Raw genomic sequence first — 26,409 nt, forward strand, 5'->3', positions numbered from 1 at the left:
TAAGAAATAATATTACACTGTAATGCAGAAAATTAATTAGGCCTTCCACAATATTCTCTTTAAAATAACACAGTAGAGTTCTTAGTAATTATTGCTTTTTCCTTCCCTCGCTTTAGAGTTTCGATTAAGAAAAGCTGATAAAATGGACAATAAAACTTAGAACTATCAGAGGAGTTTTCTGCCTAACAAACTTGAAATTATATTTCTCACTATTTTTCCCCATAGCCAAAGATGGTAGTTGAGTTCTCTCCCACAGGGAATTAACAAGACACAGACACAAAACAGTCTATATTTTTAAAATATGTCTATTTGTGTTTTCATTTACACATCTGTAATTCTGTTAATCGCTTGAGATTTCTATCTGGTTTTAAATGGAAGTTTACAACACCATTGTCATTCATGCTGAATGCAGTATTTGGTTATGCAGTGTGCATTTCCTTGTCCGCTGGCATATACTGCTAGGACTGCCAAAACCGGAAGGGGGTATTTCTGTACCACTATGGATTTGTAAAAAATAAGACTCTAAATAGGATACCATTTGCACAACACTTTTCAGCCCTACCAATCAAGACACTTTACAATGGAGTTTAACTTTCTTCCCATTTTACAGATGGAAAACTGAGGCCCAAAGAGGTGAAGTGTCTTGCCCATAGTAACAGAGAAATACTGCAGCCAACAATAGGTTCAATGGTCATAACACTGACGGTCATGCTGTAGGAACTAGCCTAAATGAACCATGGCCCTGACAAAGTTAGAAGACCAGTATTGCTTATTTTTTACTGCCTTTTCATTATGGACTGTTGAACCCACTTGCACTGGATGAAGGTAAAATAATAAAGTTAACCTTTTGAGAGTTTTATTTCAAGGCACTGGAGTCAATTTAGGTAGTACAAAAATAAACAATGTAGTAGGATTTAAAAAAACCATGTTTTTCCATTATAATAAGCAGGCAATAGTATTACTCATTGGTGACTAAACTGTGTTTTTAAAAGAACGGTAACACATTGCTTTTGTTTTTCCTATCACATTGTTTCTTGCGTCTTAGAAATGGGGTTACCATTTCTGAATGATCAGCTCTTCTTAAATTTCTGCAACTGTAGACAAATTCCAAGAGCAGAAAGAGACATTTATTACACCTTTCTATTACCTGACGTTAAGAATGGTTGGAAATAGTGGCAAAAATTACGACTTGACAGGAGTGTTGCTCAAAGCCCTCTCTTTCCTCCCTTCCTTCTCCATCAATTGTGTTAACCACCAGTAGTTATTTGCATTATGGTGATGTGAACATGCTCCCATCAGGATCTGGACCTTACTGTGCTAGCACTGATAAACACATCAGAAACAATTCTGTCCTCTCCTCTTTGTGAAACATGAACGTTTTCCATTTGTTTTTAAAATAAGGACCACTATTTCTAAGAGCGGCCCTGCAGTATAATTCTCAGACATGCAATACAGGAGTAAATAAAATGAGTTGGAGGAAATTTTAGCGTGTGTGTGTGTGTGTGAGAGAGAGTGAGAGATCTAACAAGTATCAGTAAATTACAATTTTGGTGATACTATTCCATTAACTAAAGAACTACTTTGATAAAAGATTTACCCAGGCAGTGGACCTCCATTAGTGAGTTCAAAAACCTGATGAGGATTTAGCAGTTTTCTAAAACTGTAGAGTAGATCTCGGCCTTTCAGACCTCCACTTTTGGGATTCACAAACACAAGTAGTGGACAGCAGTTCTGTGGTAGCTTGGTATGCTGGAAGATGCAAAGAGGTGTTAGAACAAATGTGTACATGTTAGATTATTACAGTATTCCAAGAATATCCACTCAGTCCTTTAGTAAAAACCCCACAATCAACAGGTAATAGTGTAGCTTGAGTGCATATTTGATTTTGCCTTTTGGAACAGTGAAGTATAGTTAGTTTGGCCATGTGGTAAAAATGAAGACATTACATGACAATATTTCCAAGGTATGCATATCAGGATCAGTTTCTATTGACTTTAGAAAGAACCATTTCAATAATCTGATTCCATTGGATTCAAACAGCAAAGCCTATCCACTGGGGCTATAAATACTCCCCCCCCCCCCCCCCCCAAAAAAAAAAAAAAAGTCATAAATGGCCCTGTATGGAGCCTGAAGGCCTGTCTAGGAAAACAGCAATTGCCAGACTGGATCACAGTCGTGATCCAACTAATACAGCATCCTGTCTCCAAGAGTGGTCTGTGCCAGATGCTTCAGAGGAAGGTGCAAGAAACCTGAACTGGGTGGAGCTAGGGAATGACCTACCAAACAGGAAATATTTTTCCTCAGCCCCATCAGTGACAGACTGGCTCGTGCCATGAAGCATGAGATTTATTATCCCATACAAATTCGGGGGATTTTTTGGAGTTTTTTCCCCTTGATAATGTAACTGTTACATTAGGCTCCAGGCCTCTCTTGCCACGAAGCCCATGGAGCCTCCGCTGCCTGTCAGTGTAGTCTTGAAATGTAAAGGTCTGTCACACTGTTGCCCTGGATTTGAGGGGTGTGTATACCCCAGAATGCGATCAAGCTAATTGCGACCATATTATGTGCATTCAGCCACCCTGAGTTAATGAAATAGAACACCACATAGTTAAGGGTTAATTTGGAGACAAGCATTTAGAAGCAAGGTCATATCTAGCTGGCAGTTTCTGCTAATCAGAATGGGAGGAGGAAACAGACAAGTAAATAACTGAGACTGAAAACTTGGTGGTTGGAAAACCTTGAGTCTAGACGCCTCTGATATTAAAAGTTTATTGAAAGTTAGAAAAGTGATGACACAGTAGGGGTCATTAAGGCCTCTGTGTTTTGTAGAAGTTAGTTCTAAAGGATTAGCTAATTGAGTGTACTTTGGAGGAGTCCTCTGAAGCCATTTTAAGAGATGTTTTTTCTTAACACCCTTTCTCCCTGGTTGGTGAGCAACTGGCAATACCGTTCCAGATGTTAGGTAAATATCTGGGATGTTCTAAACCTACCGCTTACGTCTGTGTGTGTTTAAATCTAATAAACTGCAGTGTTATATAGAGTACATTTACTTGCATGAATCTTATCAGACAGAATTGCTGTGTTCCTGTTGATTTATTCCTAACACCGCCTGCAGTGAAATAGTTAAGTTGCCCCGGTTGGGGGTTGACAACCCCAGGTAACAGCACCAAATACCAATCCAGGAAAACAGAGGGGGCATGACGCATGCCACTAAAATCTACCCTTCTGATTCTGACCCTTGAAAGCCTGAACAGTCATGACCAAAAAGGTCCAGTGATCCTGATCCCCACAAAAGCCAAGTGCCATCGCACAAGCTATCAAATCACTACTATGAACAGAATTTAATAATAAACACTGGGGAAGTTTTAAATGAGCCCTGATCTGCCTCTCTCTGACTTTGTCAGTACCCCTACACCTAACCACTGAAAGGAAGGGACTGGAGTAGCTGGGGCCATATCTCTCTTATAACCTCAGCCTCAAGTATTCAGTGCTGTGAGTGTGTGGTCACGTGACCTCATCTGGCACTACTTTCACCAGAGCTCCCAAAGCTCAGAGGGGCAGGGGTGGGTATCCTTCCAGAAACCACCCCGAAAGAAGAACACTTCCCTGCATTGTGGGCGCTGGACCCAGTAGGCCGTTTCTGGGATAAGGTAAACATATTGTGCAGAAGCAGCACACAGGGCTTCACTGGAAGTCGGTAAGGAACAGATGCCAGAAGTATAGTATTGGATCTCTTTTAAAGCTGTTCTCAAACGATTGGACGAACATCAGGAAACGCCAAGCTCCCCTCTTTTTGTTTCCTGCAGCCAGGCATTACAGAAGAACGGCCTCCATAGAGATACAAAGAAAAAGTGCTTCTTTATTTCTCTATCAGGCATTTTCAAGTGAGAGTCTCCAAACCCAAGTGTTGGTGGTGGCCCTTTATCCATGGCCAGGGGCATTCACCAGCGGGAGAGCATTCGGAGAACAGCAGTTTGGCAAGAGGCTGGAAGGAACGATTTATGAGGAAAGATAAAAAGACCTAAAATATCAGTAGTTTGGCTAAGCAGTGATTAAGGGGATCATGATGACAGACTACAAACATTGAAGGGTATCTACACCTAGGAAGGGGAGAAACTAGTGCCCACATAATATGGGGATTGTTCCCTACTTGTCGTTACAATGGAGTGTAACTAAGGGTAACGAGATAAAACCAAGATATGGAAGATGTAAGCTGAATATGAGGAAATACTTCCTGACACAGAGATATGTTTGCCAAGATTTTCACAAGCGAATAATGACTTTGGGTGTCCCAGTTTTTGAGTTCCTAACCTGAGATATCTTACAGGTGCTGGTTTTCAGAAAGCACAGAGCACCTGCACTCTGAAAATCAGGCCTTTTAAGATGTCTCAAATCACTTATCACTATGAAAATGTTTGTCTTTAGCATATTAGTCTCCGAAGAGATCCTCCGGGCCATAGCCCCTTTCACTTGGGACTTGGAAAAGTAGAATGGACAAAACGCTGGAAACACTGCTACAGTAAAAATCTTGCACTGGCAGGGAGAGAGCTTTTCTACCTACAGCTTCTAAGGTTCTAGTGGGTAATAAGAGAAAACAGCCAACTTGAGCTGTAACAGTTTGAGAGTTTATGCTATAAATATGCAAATAAGGACAATTTAGGCTATCAAAGTTTAAAAACAGATACAAGACTTAAAAGTCTGGGAGCATTATCCAGCTGCTTATCTGGGGCAGCAAATGGCAGAATTACTTCTCTTCGTCCCAGAAGTCATGTATGACAATGCTATTGGGTACATCGTGAAAATTGGTTAGCTTTGAATGTAAGCGGAGCAGACAGGGAAAGGTTCCCACTTTATAGAACAACAATGAAGCTAACTAAGAAATGCTGTGAGGGAGAAAAGAAAAGAGATGTCAAAGGATTATATGTGAATACACAGGAATCTGTCATATTTTATCAATACTCCAGCTAAGGATTCAGGAAGGATGCATTGTCAAAGCTTCATTTTCAGTCTTTTAAAACTTTCTCCACAAGATGGGTTGGTTTTTGTTTTTTTTGGAGGGGGTGGGAAGGGCTCTGATAGTTCTGACGTTTGGTCTCAAGCCCAGAAAAAATTAAAAAATAATCTTAAAAATGTATTTTGCTGCTTGACTTATCCAAATGTGAGGGGAAAGCTTTGACAAGTGTTAAAAGGATATTTCAGACACTTTCTCTGCTTTATAGCTGAAAACTTTAAAACACTACAAACTAGTCAAGTACCTCATGTCGAATGATGATGAGAACTTTTGCTTTTAATTTTTCTTCTCAAGAAATCTGGTTTTAAAATATATTGTGGGCATTTAAAAACAGCGTCAGAAGCATGTATTTTCTATTATTTCCCTTAATTTTAGAGATCAATACAGAATTTGGTTTTAAATGTGCTCATTCAAACATTTCCTGAAAGCCTGCTTGAAAGTCCACCGAAACAGGTGTCTTACCACTGATTGCTATGAGCTTCAGATCAAGTCCTACATGCTTAATCAAAAACACGTTTACAGTTTGGAAAGGACCTTGCAATCTTGCTTAAACAGAGATGATATAATCATGTACCCTCTATCAAACTTTTCTTTAATGTTTCTACTTATACACAAAATGCTTTTTTATAAACAGAAAAAACATTGGTACAATACATTAAATAAGAAGACAATAACGATAAAAGTACATATATTTGCACATCATGGGGTGAAAAATTCTGCATTACAGGAAGTCGCAGGGATAGCGGCTGCACTACAAAAAGGAATTATAAGTGGTAATATGACAGCTAGAGAGAGTGAATTATTTTTTCGGTTGTCCTACCACCTTTGGATGCATGCTTACCTTGCTCAAGAGGATTCCTCATTACCACAGGTAATTCTTTATCAGATACTAATTTGGAGCTCAATTCTACAGAAATGCTTAAATAGCAGAATCCTGTAAGGGAAGAAACTTTAAGTGTGTTCGGCATAATGCTTAATTTGTTCTTAATCCTACAATTTGCAGTAAAGTTAAGCAGGACAGTGCCAAACTCCTATTTGTAAGAGACAAAGCAGCTTCATTTAGAAGACTGTTCTCCTTTGCGTGGGGATTAAATAATTCCGTGCAAACTGGTTACCCTGGTCAGTACAGGGAAGAACAGCTTCACCAGCTTCTAAGAGGTACGTGTCTCCTTTTGTTATTGGTGCAGATGACTGTGCACTGGTCATGCTGGCATTGCAGAATTTTTTTTAATCTCCTAGTGAAGGCCAAACGGGAAAATATGAATTACGGTTCGTTACTTTGTAGAATGGAATGTGTGACTCACACAGTCTTGTGTAGGATAGTTTTTTCTTTATCCTGACTTTGGTATGATGATTGAAAAGTGAAATCTGCAGAGGGGTTTTGCATTGGCTGGTTTTTAGTCAGAAATTTATTCCTTATCCCCCAAAGATAGCTGGAGGGGCATGACTTACATGCTGTGGCCGTCACCACAAGTTGTTTTATTTGTCAGGATTAGTAGGCTGTAGTTTTGTGCTGTGACAGAGTTGTTATTCATCCTAATCCCATTTCTGCTGAATAGCGGGCACAGCCATGTCTGGTGGCAGCAGAATGGAATGCTTAAACAGTAAATGAATATAAAGTGTTCTGTGCTGCAAACTGTATCCATTTTTTCCAGTGGGAGCAGTTTTTACCCAGGAGATGCAGACCAGAAAACAAAGCTCTGCAATCAAAGAAGGCATTTACGCATGTATGCTCTGCAGCAGCTGTGTGTGAAAGGTACTTAGGATTCCCAGAGTTTGGATCCCCATCTCCCTGAGTCCAGGTAAGAGGGGTAGTCTTAGCATATTGTAACTTTCACATAATTCTTTATACTTACAGGTCAGTAACACCAGGGCCTGACAAGAGGCTGTGTACAGGTTTGTATATATTTTTGTAATGTTGCAATGGGATGGGGGGGCTAGAATGGACCCGCTGCAATAATTTGACTATGAGGGGAGTTATTACTGCCTCTGCTCTCCAGGATGGCCAAATTCTGCTGGTGAACACATTTGTCTAAACATTTACCGCAATTTATGACTCAACACATATTTTTAGGTCAAACTGGCTGCTATTCATTTTATTTCCTTGCCTAGGATCACACTTCAGCCACGATTCCTTATCCCCTCTCTAAATTTGTTTTTTAAAGAATTATTTGTCAACACAACAAAATCATATTCGACTAGTTTAAGATTTTAGTTTGCACGCAGGTCCAGCAATTCGGGGTTCAGGTATTCATAGCACAAGGGAAAATAATCCCATTTAAAGCGACAGAAACTGAATTTGATATTTGTTGATTATCCTTATTATTAACATGTATACTTCAGTCGTACCTACAAAGCCCCATCAGGAGCGGGGCCTAAGCGCTGTGCAAACATAAGATGCTACTGCCACTATAGCACCCTGTAAAAACCTGGCCTTGAGATGGACTGCTGATGTCTTCTCATTTGCTCAGAATTTATTGGAGAGACTAACAATAGACACTGACTACAGACATAGAAATAGCTGCAGTGCTGAGGATGTCAACACATCTCTGGAAAGAAGATGTGTTATATCATTTGTATGCCCTCTGATGGCTCTGCAGAAAATGATCATGCCACATTTTTTTAATCTAGGTCCTACATCAATTATGCTGTTTTAAAATAACCTCACTGAACTGCTTTCCCCCACCTCACCCCAATAGCTCATTCGAACCTGAAAGCTATTACAAATTAAAAACATTTTTAGGAATATTTATTTGGTGGCACAAAGAGGATAACATGCTGTCCTTTTCAAATCAATTGATATTTTCTGAGATTACTTGCAGATTGGAGCAGAAAAGTTATTGGTCAATCAGTACAGTTTAGGAATAAAACACTTCCGTAGAGTCACAGATTTTAAGACCAGAACAGGATCATCTATTCTAACCTCCTGCACAACACAGGCCAGGGAATTTAACCAAATGATTCCTGCATCTAGCCCACAAGTTCTGCTTGAGCACATCTTTTAGAAAGACAACTAATCCTCTTTTAAAGACTTCAAGTGATGAAGAATTCACCAGATCACTTCATTAAGCATACTTCACTGAAGTTTATTCAATTAAGGATATTAAACTGTAACAAAGTAAATGACTTATGTCATAACTTTACCATAGAACTCTCACTTTGCCTGGCTTAAAAAGCACAGCATTGAGTTAACTCTCTTCCATTTCTCTTTCAGGCAGAGCCCTTTAAAAAAACCTCTCCAGAGCCGATCCTAAGTACCAGTCAGAGGTGCCACAAAACAGCACATGATGCATCTTCCTCTCAGGAAAAGCGTCTAGCCTTCTGCATTGCCAGCCTCTATTGCCTGGCAAGGGAAGAGCAAAGAAACAGACTCTTTGCAAGGTGACATATTTCAATGGCTTTAAAGAAAGATTGCAGCTTCATCTTAACCTACTTTTTGTACTGTTTACTGGAATGCTAGAGAGGTCAGCTAATGAGTACAGATTAACTTAGTATGCAATTACAGTTTAAATATTTGTTGATGTGATTAGTTCTAGATATAAAAAAGAAGGTGATTTCACCTGCAATCAGAGCTCGGAATGACCTCTGAATGTTTACAGCCATTGGCAGGCTGCACAGTCAGCCATCCCATGAGTAAGAACATGTAGAGGTCACTCAAAGGAGGAACAAGGTGTATGTCTACAATGCAATTAGACACCTGCAGCTGGCCCCTGCCAGCAGACCCAGGCTCATGGGGCTTAGGCTAACGGGCTGTTTAATTGCGGTGTAGATGTTTAGGCTTGGGCTGCAGCCCAAGCTCTGGGACCCCCCACCGTGCAGTGTCCTAGAGCCCAGACTTACCCTAAGATTCCTTGGCCCTCTTGTTCCTCCCTCAGGAGGGAGAGGGTGACCAGACTCCTCCTGGGAGGCAGCCCAACAATACAGTATACAGGATATAAGTTGGTAAACATGCATGTGCACTCCCTCCCCTCCCCCAAACAAGGGAATTCAGCCACTCAGCAAAGGCGAGATCAACCAAGAGTAGGCGGGTCTATACCAGAACTACCAAGGTTAAACACTGAAGTAACTTTGGTATAGATGCTACAGCAAATTGCTATTCAAAGTAAAGGGATTCCATTAAATTTTAGTGATAGTGGAAAGAATATAGGGAAAAGAATTAAAATAGCTTTTCGCTCCTTTATAGCTTTGTAACTACACTCACATCACCGTTCAGCACTTCACGATCAGTATCAACGAAACAAGCAGCCATTCATACACAGATGCACATCAGGGAAAGAAAATGCAGGCTCTTTCTCTATTCTTTATCATAATGTTTACAAAAGCTCAATTTCAGTCTATTTTTGTCCACCCGTCCCTTCAAAGACCGAACAATTTTCCCTCCTCTCTCTCAGAATAGAGCCTGGCTTTTTCTTACACAGGATGTAACCTAAAGATCTTACCAGAACTTCGGGAATCACAGTGGCAGTAAGCTGTTTGTCATTGACCATTGTATCTTTAGCTAGCATATATATTCTTTCAGCTTCAGAAAAACAAGACATTTCAAGTACAACAGCACCTGTAACAAATGTATTTAAGTGATTCTTTAGTTGCAAATAAACTATCTTAATATGAAGTTAGGGTAAGGGGAAAAAAAAGATTACCATGAAAGAAAATTGTTTTATGGTACTTAAGAAAATATAAGAAAGTCATCCACTGCAATAAACTGGTTACCAATAATGCAAAGTACTATTTGTATTTAATTCAAAAACCGATCAACACAGAAAACAAAGGGAAAACCAAACCAAACCACCCGGGAACATTATTGAGAAAGACCTGCACTAAGTAGCGCTGGGCAAAACAAAAATCAGAGTGGTCAGAGAAATCATATAAAAGGAGCTTCGTTATCTGAGCCAGTTGGGAAAAAATCCATCTAGTAGGGGGAAAATATTCAGGCAAAAGAAATCAGATATTTAGTGCGAACGAAATATTGGAACCAATAATGCCAAACAAAACTAGGAAGGACCATGGATAACAGGTTAGACAGGAGCTTGCAATATAGTATAGTGGCTAAAAGGAAACAAAAATATCAATGGAATTTTGGCTGTTTCCTAAGAACCATCATACCATGGTCCAGGAAGGTATGATTCCCAGCTAGGGCTTCGCACGCTGTTGGTGAGAGTCGCAGAAATAGAAAAATATTAAAGGAACCGAACAGACTTCAAACAGCAATAAAAATGATTACATTGATTAATTCATGGGCAGAGATCTCTGTAAAACACATACATGTAAACTGGATTTAAAATAAACTCTGGGTAAGAGGAGGATCATAATCTACAATTCTTTTCCATGCTGCAAATACAAATAAGGAAAAGGAGTTGTTCAAAAACATCCCAGGGGGTTCCAATAGCCTTTATGAGGAAAAACATCAGTGTTTACCAGCCACACAGGGATATAGCTGGTACATCAGCAGGAAACACAGCTTTTTGGTATGGATTAATGGAATGCAACTGGGCAAAGGAGTATCTAAACAGGATATCAGGAACATTTTCTGAAGATTATTCCCAAATTAAGTCACAGACGCCTCACTAATGCAGTCATTTGAAATTGAGACTGGACAATGCATTTGAAAATAAGCTTTTATGAATCATCATTTGTTGGAAGATGGATAAAAGCTAAAGAAAGTCTTTTCTATTTCATTGCTGATGATACTAAGAATACAGATGTGTAGCGGTCAGGTTGCAGCACTCCTGGTGCTAAATATTCTAGTGGTTTTGGAGGTGTTTCTTACTTCCCCAATTTCCTTCACACCAGGATGAAATAAACCTCATTCTTTAACACCAGTAGCAAAGCAACATCTCAAAAAAAAACATGTGTGTTCAATGGAAGAGTATCTAAAAAACGAAAGTAAGGATTTTCCAAAGGTAACAGATTAGCCTCATCACCTCCAGTGTACTTATTAAAACCAAAATGCTGGATCTATGAAACACTGACCTTGAAATTTCATTTTGTAAGTTTAACAACAGAAACAAATTCTAATATCTTATTTTTTAAAAGAACAAAATGAGAATAGGATATACAGTATTGCCTGCAACAACTGACTCTTTTAGCTGCTCAGAATTACCATTCAAAACTCACTTTTAACAGACAGAACTTCATCACATTCATATGAGGCATGAAGCCACCTTATGAAAAAGAAGGTTCTAATAAAATATATTGGGGCTTATATAAATATGCTACTATGTTTTACATCTGATTTTTAAAGACTTTTTGTTGAGATAAGCTCTCTAATACATTCGTTCATCTTCGAGCTTTTAGCATGTGACTGAATTTCGGAGGTTGGTATGTTTTTACAATACTGAACTCAGTTTAAACGTTAGAGGCTTACCTTGCATTGAGTAAACATGACTCAAAGAAAGCAGATTTGCTGCAAAGATTAGAAGAGAATGTACTTCAGACTTGGGTAGATGAACAGTAAATATTAAAAGCACTGATTTCAAATCAAAAACTTTTAAAATCGCAAAAAACAAACAGCATCCCCAACTAACACTTTCTCTCTTCCAAAGTCATGTTAAACTTTGGTGGTTGTTTTTTAAACTTTGTACAAGTAGAAGACACATTCCCCATGGTGTTTAACTTTGAAAAGTAAAAGCTACATGAGACTATGAAAAGATACATTTGTTTACTGTAGAAAGGTACAAAGTGAATTTTCAGTAGCATAGAGTATATTAGTTGTAATAAAGACAAAACTGTTAAATGTACTCACCCCTTTTCACTTCTGAATTAAATTGTGTTTCCACAATTTGAATTCATATGTCTTGTCTGCCATATGACAGGTACCGTTAATGTATCTGTTAACGTCACTAAATTTACCTTCTTAACGGAAGTTAAATCCCAAGTAGTATTCTTGGGGAACGAATAATATAATCTTACATATTCTTTGATAAAAAAAAAAAAACCTGACTTTCAGCTGGTTACTTTCAGAGAGAATGCACTCATTTAGAATTCACCTGTGTTGTTTAAACAGAAAGTAATAGTACTTTTAGAAAAATGGCTAAAAAGGTCAGTGTAACCAAGTATATATAAAGGCGACCCAAATGCCTTACTAACTATCCTCTTAAACAAAAAGCAAGCTGTCACATACATTTTTATTTCTTACACAGAACCGTCAGCATGTTAAGATACATAGAGCCCTGCGCAGATACAAAATTTGTATCCGCATCATAGCCCCAAAAATGACCCGCAGATATAAAGTGGATATCTGTGGATTTGCAGAGCTCTAAAGATAAAACCAGAGGGAAAATGTCACTATTTCAGATAAAATGTAACAAGAAAAAAAAATGGTGATCTTTGCAAGACAACATTTGCCAACAAAGAGGTCACAAACATACATAAGCAAAATTCGAAGAGAAGGAACACAATTTTATTATAGCATGTTATTCTATACATAGGAATAGACAGTGAAATTAAGGATTTGTAGTACAAAGATAACACTATTTGACTTACTTTTGATAGCTAAGTCATCCTTGAGGATGTTAGTGTATTCTTCAGCAGAGAGTTGAGGTGGCAAGCCACCCACAAACAAATTTACCCGCACGACAGATTTATTATTTTCTACAATGTAAAATCTTGTTTGAGTCATCTGACGTATTGAAGTCTAGAATAAAGAAATCAGAACTAATCATGCTACAACATGTTATATAGTAGGAGAAAACACACAATGTCATAAAAAAAAAAATCGATGTAGCTCTGAAGCAATGCCAGTCACAACCAGAACTTTGTGCTCGGAAAGAATGACAAATTACAAAACCTTATGCTCCAAAACTTGACTGTTCTGTTTACGAGCCTATATAGACGCTGTAGCTCCTCAGTTTAATGAAAATTAAAATTACCCAGAAATTGAGAAAAAAAATTCCCCCGACTGATCAGAAAGCACAAATCAGATTGATTATTTCTTTATTTGTTTACCTTTCTTATGTCTTTAAGTCTGCTAAGGATCATCTCCTGGTCATCCAGCACCATTCGCTGCACTAGAGAAATAAAAGCAATGATAGTGTTTTTCTTTAAAAAGTCTGAATTATTACATAACTCAAATAAAAAGCAAAAGCAAATAAAAATGACTATTTTAGGGAAATTAATGCCTTGACCTATGTTTTACCACTTTCTTTAATATTAAATACAAGTAGAAATATGAAAACACAAGCTACAAGCCATATTCAGCAGCAAAACTCTGAAGAGGCTTTAAATTGCACTACTGTTAATTTGCACAAAGCTTTTAAGTACCCTTCTGGATCCACACCCTTAAAATATATATTTATTTTAAGGATAGTAACATTTTGCAGCAAGCAGATGATTGGGAAAAACATGATTCATCCTGACAGATAAAGAAGAAAACACTAACCACGACATTTTAATACATTACCATTGTGGCAAACAGATGCACGGGTTATGCATGACCCTAAACAATAGCCCTTTTGCTCTACTGCTGCAAAACCAAATCATCAGCAAAAGGAACATACAAAACATAAAACCCATTTGCAGGGCTCTGTGATGAAATAATTTGACGAAGTCTTTGATTTTTGATTAAATAATTAATTATGGTTATAAAGGAAACAAGGGAAGGTTACAATCACATGTTAAAACTCTACTTAAGTATTTCTATGGCCTACATCACAAGAGTATTCGAGTGCTTCACACGCTTTAATTTATCCTGCCACTGTACAGATTGGGAACTGGAATGCGGAGTGTGAGAAACACGTTGGGCAAGTCACTTAGGGTCCGTCTCCACTGAAAATAAAAGGTGTGTTTCAAACTCTGGTTCGCTAACTCTGGTAATACAGCAGTAAAGACAGCACCTCCGCTTCTAACTCGGGTTAAAAGCACGAGTTCAACCCCAGGCACCCCTTGCTGTATCTCTATGCAGCAAAGCGACGCATGGGCTGGCTTCTCTGAGCTTGCTTGACTCCAGCTAGTGCAACTAGTGAGAGCAGTGAAGGCAGTGAATCGTGGGCTTCAGCTCAGGCTAGTGAGCCAAGTGCATAGCCAGGATCCATGCCGGGCTGGTACTACATGCACTGAAGCCAGCACTGGGATGTCTTCACTACTATTGCTAGCTACCCACACAAGCTGGATTCAAGATAGCTTGGGTAGGCTAGGCCATGCGCAGCTCTGTAGACCTAACCCTAGGGGCTTTAACTCGAGCTGCTAACCTGAATGCTGTGTCTTCCCTGCTACTTTAATCCACATTAAGAACACCTTTTTTTGCAGTGTAGACACATCCTTAGCTCCTTGCTCAACCACAGAGTTCCTGCAGGACTGGGCTGAACCCAGATCGAGAGTCCCAGTCTAGCTTCTCCACCACCAGGCCGTCCCTTCAACCAGAGCAACACAGCCGCTACAGGGACCTGAGCATCCGGCCCTACGTGTTCCTGAAAGGTGCTTTGATATCCCTGAACTCAGATTCTTGTTTTATTCATGGAATAGATACAGCAGCACCCAAAAGCTTCTCTGCACTGGATCACTGTGTGTGATCTGCTTTAATAACAAAAAGTTATTGACCCCAATTAAATAACAGCTGCCATCAAAGGGTATCTCCCAAAAAACCAGTCCTTTTCATCAGTGGGTTAGTATGCATCAGAAAACTAGACAGCTAGGTGAAATTTCTCATGCAAATAATTTTTTCCACTGAAAAAATGCAGATTAGTGTCAACCAAAACAATTAAATTCAGGTCAGTTTTGGCAAATTGTTTAAGTCAAATAAAAATTTTCAGTAACTTCTATACAGTTTGTTTCAGCATTTCTGAAATATGTTTCAACTTTTTGTTTTGGAATTTCACTATTTTCTTTAAAAAAATTAAAGTCTTCAAAAACAAAACTTTCAACCCAAAACTATTTTTTCAACTTTTGCTTTTTGTCGGGGGGCAGGGAAAAAAAACAAAACAAAACTCCGTTTTGGTTCAACTTGAACTGATTTCTGCCCTCCCCCGCTGTGATTTTTTGGTTTGGCCACTAACCTGAAAAATCTCATATTTGCACATCTCTTCGGAAAACACAACCTTGACATATGCTTTCTTTTAGTACAAAGAAGGAAGAGTAAAGTACTATACAAAAAATCTATGGTGACAATTTAAAAAAAAAAGCATTTCTGATTCAATATTTCAACATTTTTCAGCATAATTATACACCAAGTATCTATCAGTTATTGAGGGATCAACTGTAAAAATTAAATATGGATGCATTAAAATTAAAATACATAAATGTATACTACAGGACTCAACTATGGAAAAGCAAATAACTCTTGATTTACCTTGCTTACTGCCCATAAGTACTTCTAGAAGTTTGAAATTCTGGAGGCATTCCGTCTGCCAAGAGACAACACATTTAGATGTACGTTGTAATAGGTGATACATTTGCCATAGTTTTGTATTCTTTTAGTAGTTACATTATAATATTAACAGGCACAAGAAAATTAAATACCTTAAATTAAATTGAGACCCAAGCTGGGTGAGGCAATATCTTTTACTGGACCGCTTCTTTTGGTGGAAGAGGGAAGCTTTCAAGCTCCACAGAGCTCTTCTTCAGGTCAAAGCCTCAAGAAGAGCTCTGTGGAGCTCAAAAGTTTGTCTTTTTCCACCAACAGAAGAAAACCACAATGGAAGATACTGAATTGTATTTTTCCTTCTCTGGAAAAACCTTCCCTTTCCATTTCCATTGTCTCTCCCACACAAAGCCTCAAACTTCCCCATTTCTTAGCTAACCAACGCAACCCATAAATCAACTGGAGAGAGAGCTGCTGAACAGCACAGTTAACTCTCCCCGCTCAGCAGCTGGTGGGGCTATTAACACATATCCACACAGATGATCTTGCCAAAGGGAGCAGAATGGGAAATGGAACACAGCTCTCCCAAATGGCAATGAGAACACTGGCCTATCAGGCCAACCAGTGGAAGTAGACTTCACTAACAAGGTATATTAATTATTTAACAGCTATTGACACCACAGATCCATACTCTTGGGAGCAAAACACTACTGCATGAACATGGGACTGTTTAAAGTCTTGACACATTAGGACGGGGGAGGAGGAGGAATCTTATCTACATACCCCTTAGTCCTTGCCTAGAATCATTCATTCAGAATAGAAGAGAAACACCCCATACTACTCACTTCAGACACACACACCAGAATGGGCAGCTAAAAACCTGAATATCAGATTAAAACAGCTGGTATCCTTACTATTAAAGAATTTAATAATATGATTGTCCAACACTGCCCTAGATACATCTGCTACACGGGACTGGTGAAAGCATACATTCAGTGTTACCATTACTCTAGTGGAATAGCTCATGGGACTTTGGGGACATGATACCTTTCTAACAGGTCTTGACTAGGAAGTGACAAAATCCCTAACTAAAATCCCTAGGTTCATTTTTTTTTATTAATTGAGGCTGAGGGCATTTGGAATCTCTCAAAGAAAGACTTCAACATCCACAAGCTTTGGATAATCATCGATCACCAGTTGATGTACAAATGTATCTGCTCTGCTGGATACGAGAAACATTGTACAGGAGGAGCTTTCACATAAGTCAGAATTCCCCCTGCTAAGATGATAGACATTCCTGCCCATGGAAACGTACATGCCACATGTACATAGTGTTTCTAAGTAGCCAAAACCAAGAGCTATGTAGAGAGCTATCTCAGAGGATGCATTAGTGTGAATTCCCCACAGTTTCATCAACTCCAGGGGATGTGATAGCAGCTGCTAACCAGAGAACTACACACTACTGTGAAGGAATTGAGCTTTTGGAAACTAGTAAAGCTGTCAGAATTTTCATTCTAGCTCCAGGACTGCATATTTCCACCAAATAATCACTGAAATGTTGGGCTAGAATGGACCTTGAGAAGTCATCTAGTCCAGCCCCCTGCACAGAGGCAGGACCAAGTAAACCTAGACCATCCCTGACAAGTCTTTGTCCAAACTGTTCTTAAAAACCTCCAGTGACTTCTTTAAAACACAGCAACACTGTGGGGAAAAAGGGAATTACACTTCAAGACGACGTCAATTGCACACCAATTCCTTACTAGGACAGATCTGATAAAAAAGACAAGAGGGACAGGGAAGCAGATGCAGCGTTGAAGTCGCTGGGCCAACAATTCAATCTCTCAGGGGAAAGAGATTACACATTTTAGTCACACCATCATCAGTTCTATACTAGAAGAGATGTAACGTTAATCTCTAAATCCTTAATGAAGCAGACAAGATTTGCAGAAACTGGCAATATTATATGGTCAGATCATGAACCAGTGGGAGTAATATTTGATAGCTGGGATGGACAGTCAGCAAAAGATAGTTACTCTCTAATTAAATATGGGCTACTTTTGCGGCCGATAAAAATCTCTATACCTCAGATACTCCAGGCTCTGAAGTTATTTGGAAATATCCTGAAGTAGCAGGCTTGCCAAAGATAAGCAAAATTGATAAAGAAACTTTAGATTAAAAAAATAACAGAAGAAGAAATCCTAGAGGCAACAGAAAGTAAGAAAAGTGCTAAAACTCTAGGACCCAATGGCTCTCCAGCTGAATATTACAAGATATTTGAGGAGGCATTCATGGGTCCCTTGAGAAGCACCTAGGGGAGGAACTTCCAGAAACTCTGAAAGAAGCTTCTGTGGTGGTTCTCCCTAACAATGGAAAAGACTTTACCTTCTGCACTTCCTATACTGCCATATCACTGTTAAAAGATACAATTCCCTTGTTATCGTTAGACAGAGAAAGCTTTTGATAGAATAGAATGGAACATTTTGTTTCACATCCTGTCCCAAATGGACTTTGGCCTCCAGTTCCTTTAATGGACAATGCTCTTCACACCAGCCCAAAAGCAGCTTTGCGAGTTAATGGGGTTAAATCCCCGCTTTCAATTACACAGAGAGACTAGGCAGGGATGTCCATTGTCTCCTTTACTTTTTGCACTGGCTATCAAGCCTTTTGCCCAGAGGATAAGGGACAATGGATTGATCACAGGAATAAATTTTGCAGGACCACATCAGAAAACAGCACAGTGTAAACACTGTTAGCCTACCAGAATTTTACATAAATCCTTTAGCAAAGGCTATTCTATGGGTTTGGAACAGAACTAGAAGTAAAATACTTTCATTTCCCTCGCCAACACCACCCATTGCAAATAATCCGGATCTTAACCCAAATAGCGAACACAGAGAGCTTCAAACATTGAGCATGCTATGGAATACACCCGGTTGGCCAGCTATTTGTTAAAGCAACTCTTAACTTATTTAGAGATCAAAACTAACTTTAACTGGCCCCCTCTCCCTGGTACCAGTTCTTTCAAGTCAGGCATTATGGTTCTTAACTGTCTAGTTTATACAGAAAGTGAAATTTAATAGATGTGATAGCAACTGGACAATTAGAAAACAAAAAAATTATAACGGACTTATATCAATCTTTGTAAACAGCGTTCCTAACAAAATTTCAGAGACAGAGCTTTCTGCATTGTGGTCTTTTTCTGAGACCCAGAGGTGTCCAAAACGCATATTGGACTTTTCACCTTCTGATCAGAACCCTGAAGAGGCACCATCTCCAAGGGGCTTCACAGCCGAACCTTCTTGAAACAGTAGGGCTTTCAGCCTGCTCTGGATCTCCTTGCATACTCTTGAATCATAGAATATGAGGGTTGGAAGGGACCTCAGGAGGTCATCTAGTCCAACCCCCTGCTCAAAGCAGGACCAATCCCCAACTAAATCATCCCAGCCAGGGCTTTGTCAAGCCTGACCTTAAAAACTTCTAAGGAAGGAGATTCCACCACCTCCCTAGGTAACGCATTCCAGTGCTTCACCACCCTCCTAGTGAAAATGTTTTTCCTAATATCCAACCTAAACCTCCCCCACTGCAACTTGAGACCATTATTCCTTGTCCTGTCATCAGCTACCACTGAGAATAGTCTAGATCCATCCTCTTTGGAATCCCCTTTCAGGTAGTTGAAAGCAGCTATCAAATCCCCCCTCATTCTTCTCTTCCGCAGACTAAACAATCCCAGTTCCCTCAGCCTCTCCTCATAAGTCATGTGTTCCAGTCCCCTAATCATTTTTGTTGCCCTCCACTGGACTCTGTCCAATATTTCCACATCCTTCTTGTAGTGTGGGGCCCAAAACTGGACACAGTACTCCAGATGAGGCCTCACCAATGTCAAATAGAGGGGAACAATCACATCCCTCGATCTACTGGCAATGCCCCTTCTTATACATCCCAAAATGCCATTGGCCTTCGTGGCAACAAGGGCACACTGTTGACTCATATCCAGCTTCTCGTCCACTGTAACCCCTAGGTCCTTTTCTGCAGAACTGCTGCTGAGCCATTTGGTCCCTAGTCTGTAGCGGTGCATGGGATTCTTCCGTCCTAAGTGCAGTACTCTGCACTTGTCCTTGTTGAACCTCATCACATTTCTTTTGGCCCAATCCTCTAATTTGTCTAGGGCCCTCTGTAACCTATCCCTACCTGGGATGACAACCTCTAATTTGTCTAGGGCCCTCTGTAACCTATCCCTACCTGGGACACCTCATCCCCCTATCCGGTTGTCTATAGCAGACTCCCACCACGACATCACCCTTGTTGCTCACACTTCTAAACTTAATCCAGAGACTCTCAGGTTTTTCTGCAGTTTCATACTGGAGCTCTGAGCAGTCATACTACTCCCTTACATACAATGCAACTCTCCCACCTTTTCTGCCCTGCCTGTCCTCTTGGGTTGAATGTGCTGCAGACAGAGCATCGCGAAGTACAGCAGCACTCAACAAACAGCTATTACGGGCAGCCATGCTAGGAAGTCTGCTGGACAAGAGTTGCACCTTTGAAAGCCTGGTGTCTTCAACTTCAGGTCTGCCATGGAACCAGTAATGGGAATCAAACAGCTCTCTCTAAACTATACTAAAAATAAAACTTGACTTAACAGTTAACTTATCCTAAGTCTAACACAAACTATGAAACAGTAAACTAAGGCACCACGGTCTTCTAAGTGAAGGAGCTGGCTCCAAAGGAACCCAATAGGTGTACGTCCATTTGTTGCTGTGGATGGAAGATGCTAAGGCAGCTGAGGGTACTGCATCCCATTTTATCATCCTGCCCTTGGCACATTCAGGAATGCAGATGGGAAGGACAGGAGAGATGCATGAGTGCGTCAACAGGCCCTGCTATGAGAAGGTTCCACCATGTGACCTGCACTAGCCAGCACATCCCACGAGCTGGACAATGCAGAAGACACCTCAAACAAGAATGCAAGGTTTTCTCCCGTTCCAGCAGGACTTGGTCTTGCATATTAGCCTGATTTCAATATTCAAGAGATACACAAGCACAAAAGACGTATGCTCTAGATTGAGAATTCTCCTCTTTGCATGTGTAAATTTGCTTGGCCTGTAAGAAATGGACGAGGCTTTCAGTATAGAGCTATTCGGTCTGTTGTATTATGCAGTGCGGTAGCCATGTCAGAAAGCTTGTCTCTCTCACCAAAAGAAGTTGGTCCAATAAAAGATATCACCCTATCCACCTTGTTTGTCTGTTTTATTATGTTCAGGTAATGTTTTATCCCCAATTTTGGCACTATGCAAGGCAGGAGTTATAATTCGCTGAGCATTAAGACTATTTAGTACAGGGAAAGTCATACATAAAGTTTTTGTAAAGTATGCTTTTTCTTTTGAATGAACTGTTAGGATAGTTCATACAAGGCACAAAGAAATGGTTATGAGCTTTATATCGCTTACCTGCCGTCCTAATTGCAGGAGAACTTCTTTAATTACTGTCTCAGTGGTGCTTTCCTTATCTATTCGTAGAGAGATATATGCCATTCCCACTCTAGACAAAAAAAATCTTTAAAATTAAAATCACTTATGCAGTTGGATTAGCTCAGGAAATTGTACCAGGATCCGAAGAGCTTCCCTCTAAGATCCCAGTTACAATTCAGCCCCATTCAGTAAAAAACTTGTTACCAGCTTATAAAATTCAGCTGTCCACGAGCCTCAGTCCCATTCACATTGGACAGGTGGGAACCCACTATCCCGGAGACCAGTCACTGAAGCCTCAATACTGCTGGTGACTTCACACATGTAGGCCTATATGAAGGCCCACTGAAACCCATGGGCCTCTGACTGTGCAGCCTCACTTGCAGGACCGTGGAGTAAAATTTTTGTCAATACAATTGGGACCAAGTTGGCAATCTCAGCAGTAAGGACAGATACACAACTCATGAAACAATTCGGGAACCTTTGGGATGAAAGGTGCAACTATAAAATGAAAGTGACTATAAACTGATCAGTCTTATTTCACTGTGGAGGGTGCATAAAATGCAAAACAGTTTCAGTAGTAAAAAACAAGTAAGGTTTAAAAAAAACCTGTTTTAATCATCTAACCTATTACTAACATGGAAAAGAATGTAACATACATATCTTTATCTTAATGTTCCCTTTAAAAATATGAAGTTCTCACAAGAAAGCTTCTGCTCATCATTTGTATATGGATACAATTTGCTTAAAAAGTTATGTCTCCTTGGATTAATACGTGCTACAACTAAACAAAGATGCCCGATCATGCACAGGCACCTGTTGACTCTTAAACATGCACGACTGGGGGCTAAATCATGTAATAGTTAATGTCAGAGTCTAGAAATGAAGAAAAATGAAAGCTAAAAAAATAAATATCTGTTACACCAACAGAGATCCTTGAAATGTAGTGGATTTTGTCCTCCTTTACCCTCATGCAACTTTAAAGACTGCAAAACATTTTCCTGGCCACAACAGAAGGCAAAATTGTCTGACCAGAGTAACCTTGCAAAAAGAAGGAAAGCACTCACTTCAGCCAACCAGGATAAATTCTTATTATTTCGTGATCCTTAGGTTTGGCTCTGATGATCCAAGCTTCAGGAACCACCTCTCTGAACACTGGACCTGGGTTGGTTTCTTCAGTGGCATCATTCCTGTTGATGATGTCATCAGAAAACAAGGTCTGCTGAGAAAATGTCTGGAGCTCATAGTGCTGTTGATCATCATTTACGTAGTATGCCCTCAGCGCTGCCTCCTACAACACCACAGAAAATAGAGTGATTTGCCCTCCTCTGAAAATGTGCACTGATGTATGGTTGGGACACAGTTATGAAATTCAGTCAGTTCACTTACTCTAAAAGAGTCTTTTAAAGGAGCATAAAAACAGCTGATAGGCCACTATAGAAAATAAGCATATAGTTTCGCAATGAAGTTTTAGTGATATAAAACACAAGAGGAAATTTCTCACCAGAATCCCAATATATAGCTTTTGATGGTGCCCGGAGTATTTTTGTCTAGCTATTGATTTATCATTTTAATATAAATGTAGTGAGATGCAACAGAGACACAGCTTCAGGATTCATTCTTGTACGGAGAGGTAAGTTGTACTTCTCTGTGCTATGGGGCATACAGCTGCCTGCCTTTGATCCAGGTTTAAATCAAAGAGACCACTTTAAGCCCTGGATGCGCTAATCATCCCTGCTTCACAGTCACTCCATTCCCCAGGTCCACATCACCCTCTTTGGGGCTCTCCTGGCCAGGTAAAGACACTCCACCTGCAGCAGAGAGAACTTTGTAGCCTTCCTGTGCCATTACAGCCCAGTTCCAAAACTGGAGACCCTCTATCACAGCCCGCATCACCTTCAGCCACCACAGACCCTGGAGCGAATATGTCCCAGGATGGCACTTTTTGTGGACTAGGAATTTTTTTTAATTTGGGAGAAGACAACAGCCAAAATAATTATGCTTGAAAAATACCAAGCAATCCTAAATAGCAAACATTTTTTGCACTGCATATTATCTTTAGATATGGATCATCAACAGTAATTTTCAAAATTTCAGTTAATTTTGAGCACATTATCAATGCAGAAGAGGGTATATAATAACCGCTATTTATTGACTGAAGCTGAAAAACATTGGTAATATTCTATATAGGTTCCTACCCTGCATCTATCAGAGTGCTTTTAAGGAAGAGCTCCTATCATTCTGTCTTTTCCCTCATTCGGCAGAGTGTTGGGTTTTTATTCAACAGCAATTTTAGTACGCCTCGTTTGATAAACAGAAAAATGGATATAAGTAGCAGTCTTGAAAGATCGTTTGTTTCATGTACGTGTAACCCTCTGGTGACTTTCCAGACTGAAGTTAAAATAATTAAATACTATATATTTAGACAGAAAAATAGGGGGCTTGTTAGTAACCCTGGTATACCAGCCAATATCCCAGCTATCACTAAAACCACATTTGAATGTTCGACAGGATAGGTGAGTTACAGCTTAACACATAACGGTTGCTGCATACATCTATGAAGTCTCTGCAGTCTGCACATCTAACCTCAGTACCTCATAAAATGGTCGGAAGTACCAGGAATATCAACAGTGCTAGATAGAACCAAATTATGTTCTAATATTCTAGCTAGGGTACAAGCAGGTTTTGTCATCGTCGTTGTGAGATGCATTACATTTGTAAATCATTGTATGTTGGGATAGCTGGAAGCCAACATAATCTATCAGACAACAACGTTATCCATTTGAGAGTCTCTTACCACAACCTCTTCACTTTTTGCAATCCTTGGAACGGAAATCAGTCGAAATTGATTGCGTTTTACTGCATCATTACCATCAAATATCTTTAATGTTTGTTTACCTAAAGAAAACAAATATTTACGTTACCACAACAACATTTAATATATTCATGTCACAATAAGAAGTGCGTACGCAACTAGTGGACAATGCAACTTACAAAAATCTGTTTTTAACCAGTTTTAAAGAGTAACATTTATTTGCATTTTCTTAAGTTTACTTTTATTTTCCTGCTGTTAGGCTAAAATGTAACTTAACAAGAGGAAAATGAACTAAAAATTTCTTTCAAATGGCAATTTCACAATCAGTTTTCATCCAAGTATTTTGTCCATGATTTTCTAATTATTTCCCCCTTAATTTCTAATCTTTACCAATTCAGCAACATGGAACTCAAAACAACAGACTGATGCGTCAGAACAGTTGTGGCAAGTCTGATGACTATGATTTGGAAAACAAAACATTGTTTAAAACAACCAGTATCTACAAGCCAATTACATGTCAAAGGGAAAATTTAAAATTGCCCCACATATTTTTAAAAATTAAATGTTTTCCTGATCTGCATTATATTTTAAATCTAAAATCTTCAATAAAAACTGCAACAAATCATGAACTATAAGTAGACAGCAAACTAATACCTCCCAAATGGTGACGAATGAAGGCTTTTGGCTTCAGCCCTCCACAAAATGGAGGTAGTAGTGGAATCTGGTACACTCCACTGAACATTTTTTTAAAATATTAGTGAATTACACAAATTTAAAACAAATTCTAACTCTGCACACAAATCTTACAGAACGTTTGGGGGTTTTTTAAGCCGGTGTAAGACCACCAATCCAACAGAGTCATCTTGCCACCTGCAACATGGGGGTCAAATTTGTTTCATTAATAAGGGGCTACAATCTGAGGAACACCTTTCACTCTTCTGATCTCATTACTACAGAAGAGGTGTGAGGAGTAGGGGGGTAGTTATATTTAGTCCCCTCCACAGTCTCCAATGAACAGAGAAGTCCAGCAATATATCATGGCTGTTACCCAGTTTCCTGCACAAAAGACAAACCGTTTTTGCTCTAGAGGTGTGATTAACAGTTTGAACTCTAGGTCACTCTTCACTGGCAACGTTGGGAGCATTCTCAAACAAATCCGATGTCATAACCAACCCCTCCTCATGCATTCAGCACACACTGATATGGTCACAAACCCAGCACAACCTTTAAGGAATGTGGGCAAATACCTTTTACCATTAAGCTAATAAAAGCCTGAAAGATAATCCTTTTTGTACCTTGATATGAGGCATGTGAAGATTGAATCCTGAGCTCAACAGAAATAAATGTATGTGCACTTAATTATGCTGGTTTGCAACTTCTTCCCTCACTTGGAATTAGTTCAGAGTATGACAGCAAGGACTCAAGGGGTTTTGCCCGCAAATAATCTTGATATCTATGTTCCATTTATTGTGTTAACCCATCAGAATTTCCCACAAAAAGAGGACAGCAGATGAGATGGGTGGACATGGACGAGTAAAATGAAAAACTAGCTACTGCCAAAACACGATATAGAAGCGCAGAAACCTATAGAGATATCCAGCCCAACTCATCTCTTTAATCAGGCACCCAGACACTACAATGATGGGCAAACCATCAACACCGACAATAAATATGCAGCCAGGGCACTTCAATATCTTGCTGCAAGCTTTCAGAGCCATCTGAGACATGGAAACAGCATCTCCTATGGATCATCTCTGGTTCTACTATATATTCTGTCACCACGATTAACAGGCCTGGCTTGGAACAAATGGTCCATACCAAATTACGCTCATAACGAACACAGTCTTTCCAAACAAAAGGCCTATATTTCTACGGCCCTTGCCCTATTGTCCTGCAATAGGAAGTGCAAGACTTCTATTTCCTTTCCACTTTTCTTAAGAGGTAAAGCCCACACATTGTAAAGGTACTGACAGAGATTTGGGGTGGGGAAGAGGGCAGGAAGGTATTTGTTAGTTTTCCCCCTCCTCTATGATTTTGCTTCTCCATTGCTTTCCCCACCCCCATCATAACACAAAAGTTATGGCCTGTTAAGGTACTGCCAGTGTCTTTTGGGCATGACTCCCAGAATTGTATAACTTCATACCTGCAGGTGAAGGCGTCCAGACAGCACTATGAACAAGTTCCACTCAGTGCGGAAGTGATAAGCAATACGGACATAAGTCTGGTTCTCAGGCCCAGCAACTCACTCTCTTCTGGTATTCATGATGGCAATATTGTACAAAATGGGTGCAAGAGCCAAGATCTTGTCTATATTACATTTTTACAAGGTATGTGTTATAACCACGAGCTTTTATGCACAAGTGGCTGCAAGTGTCCTGTTTATTCTCCTCGTTACAACAGTGGCTACAACGGCTATGAAAGAAACCAGACGTGGAGATAAAAATTCTCCAACTCTGTGTGATGACAAGCAAGGAGAGCTGGGCTGTATTAAACAGCAGGGATGCTAGCCTTGCACAGAAGGCTCCCATGAGGTGGGGGGAGGGGGAGTGGGATGCTTTAGTTTGTTGAAAAGTGTTTACTTCAATTGGCCTTTTACTCAACACTTCCTTCTTCAGGGTCACCCTGCTACTTCCCCCTCACTCATGCTACTTCCATCATATGGATCTTCCCTCTTGCCATACTATGGCAGTATGGATGCTGCTCCTTTTGCGGCCCATCAATATTGCCCTGAGCATTGGTCCTTCAGGAGCTGAGCACAGGACACCGGTAGGAGCTTGTGACCTAAGGCTCTGAACTGTGATTCACCACAACCAGATCACCATGC

General features: G+C 39.8%; 1 protein-coding gene across 1 annotated transcript in view; it reads right to left on the reverse strand.

Moving 5' to 3' along the window:
• DGKQ (diacylglycerol kinase theta) overlaps positions 1–26,409 on the reverse strand; it is a 169,913-nt gene that overhangs the window by 31,698 nt on the left and 111,806 nt on the right. The window contains 9 exon segments of the mRNA XM_077818055.1: positions 1,598–1,749; positions 9,451–9,566; positions 11,376–11,414; positions 12,494–12,644; positions 12,956–13,017; positions 15,294–15,348; positions 20,753–20,843; positions 21,838–22,061; positions 23,568–23,668. Coding sequence (XP_077674181.1) covers positions 1,598–1,749; positions 9,451–9,566; positions 11,376–11,414; positions 12,494–12,644; positions 12,956–13,017; positions 15,294–15,348; positions 20,753–20,843; positions 21,838–22,061; positions 23,568–23,668 — 991 coding nt within the window.

Source organism: Eretmochelys imbricata, chromosome 5 (genome assembly GCF_965152235.1).
Source record: "Eretmochelys imbricata isolate rEreImb1 chromosome 5, rEreImb1.hap1, whole genome shotgun sequence".
Lineage (NCBI taxonomy): Eukaryota > Metazoa > Chordata > Testudines > Cheloniidae > Eretmochelys > Eretmochelys imbricata.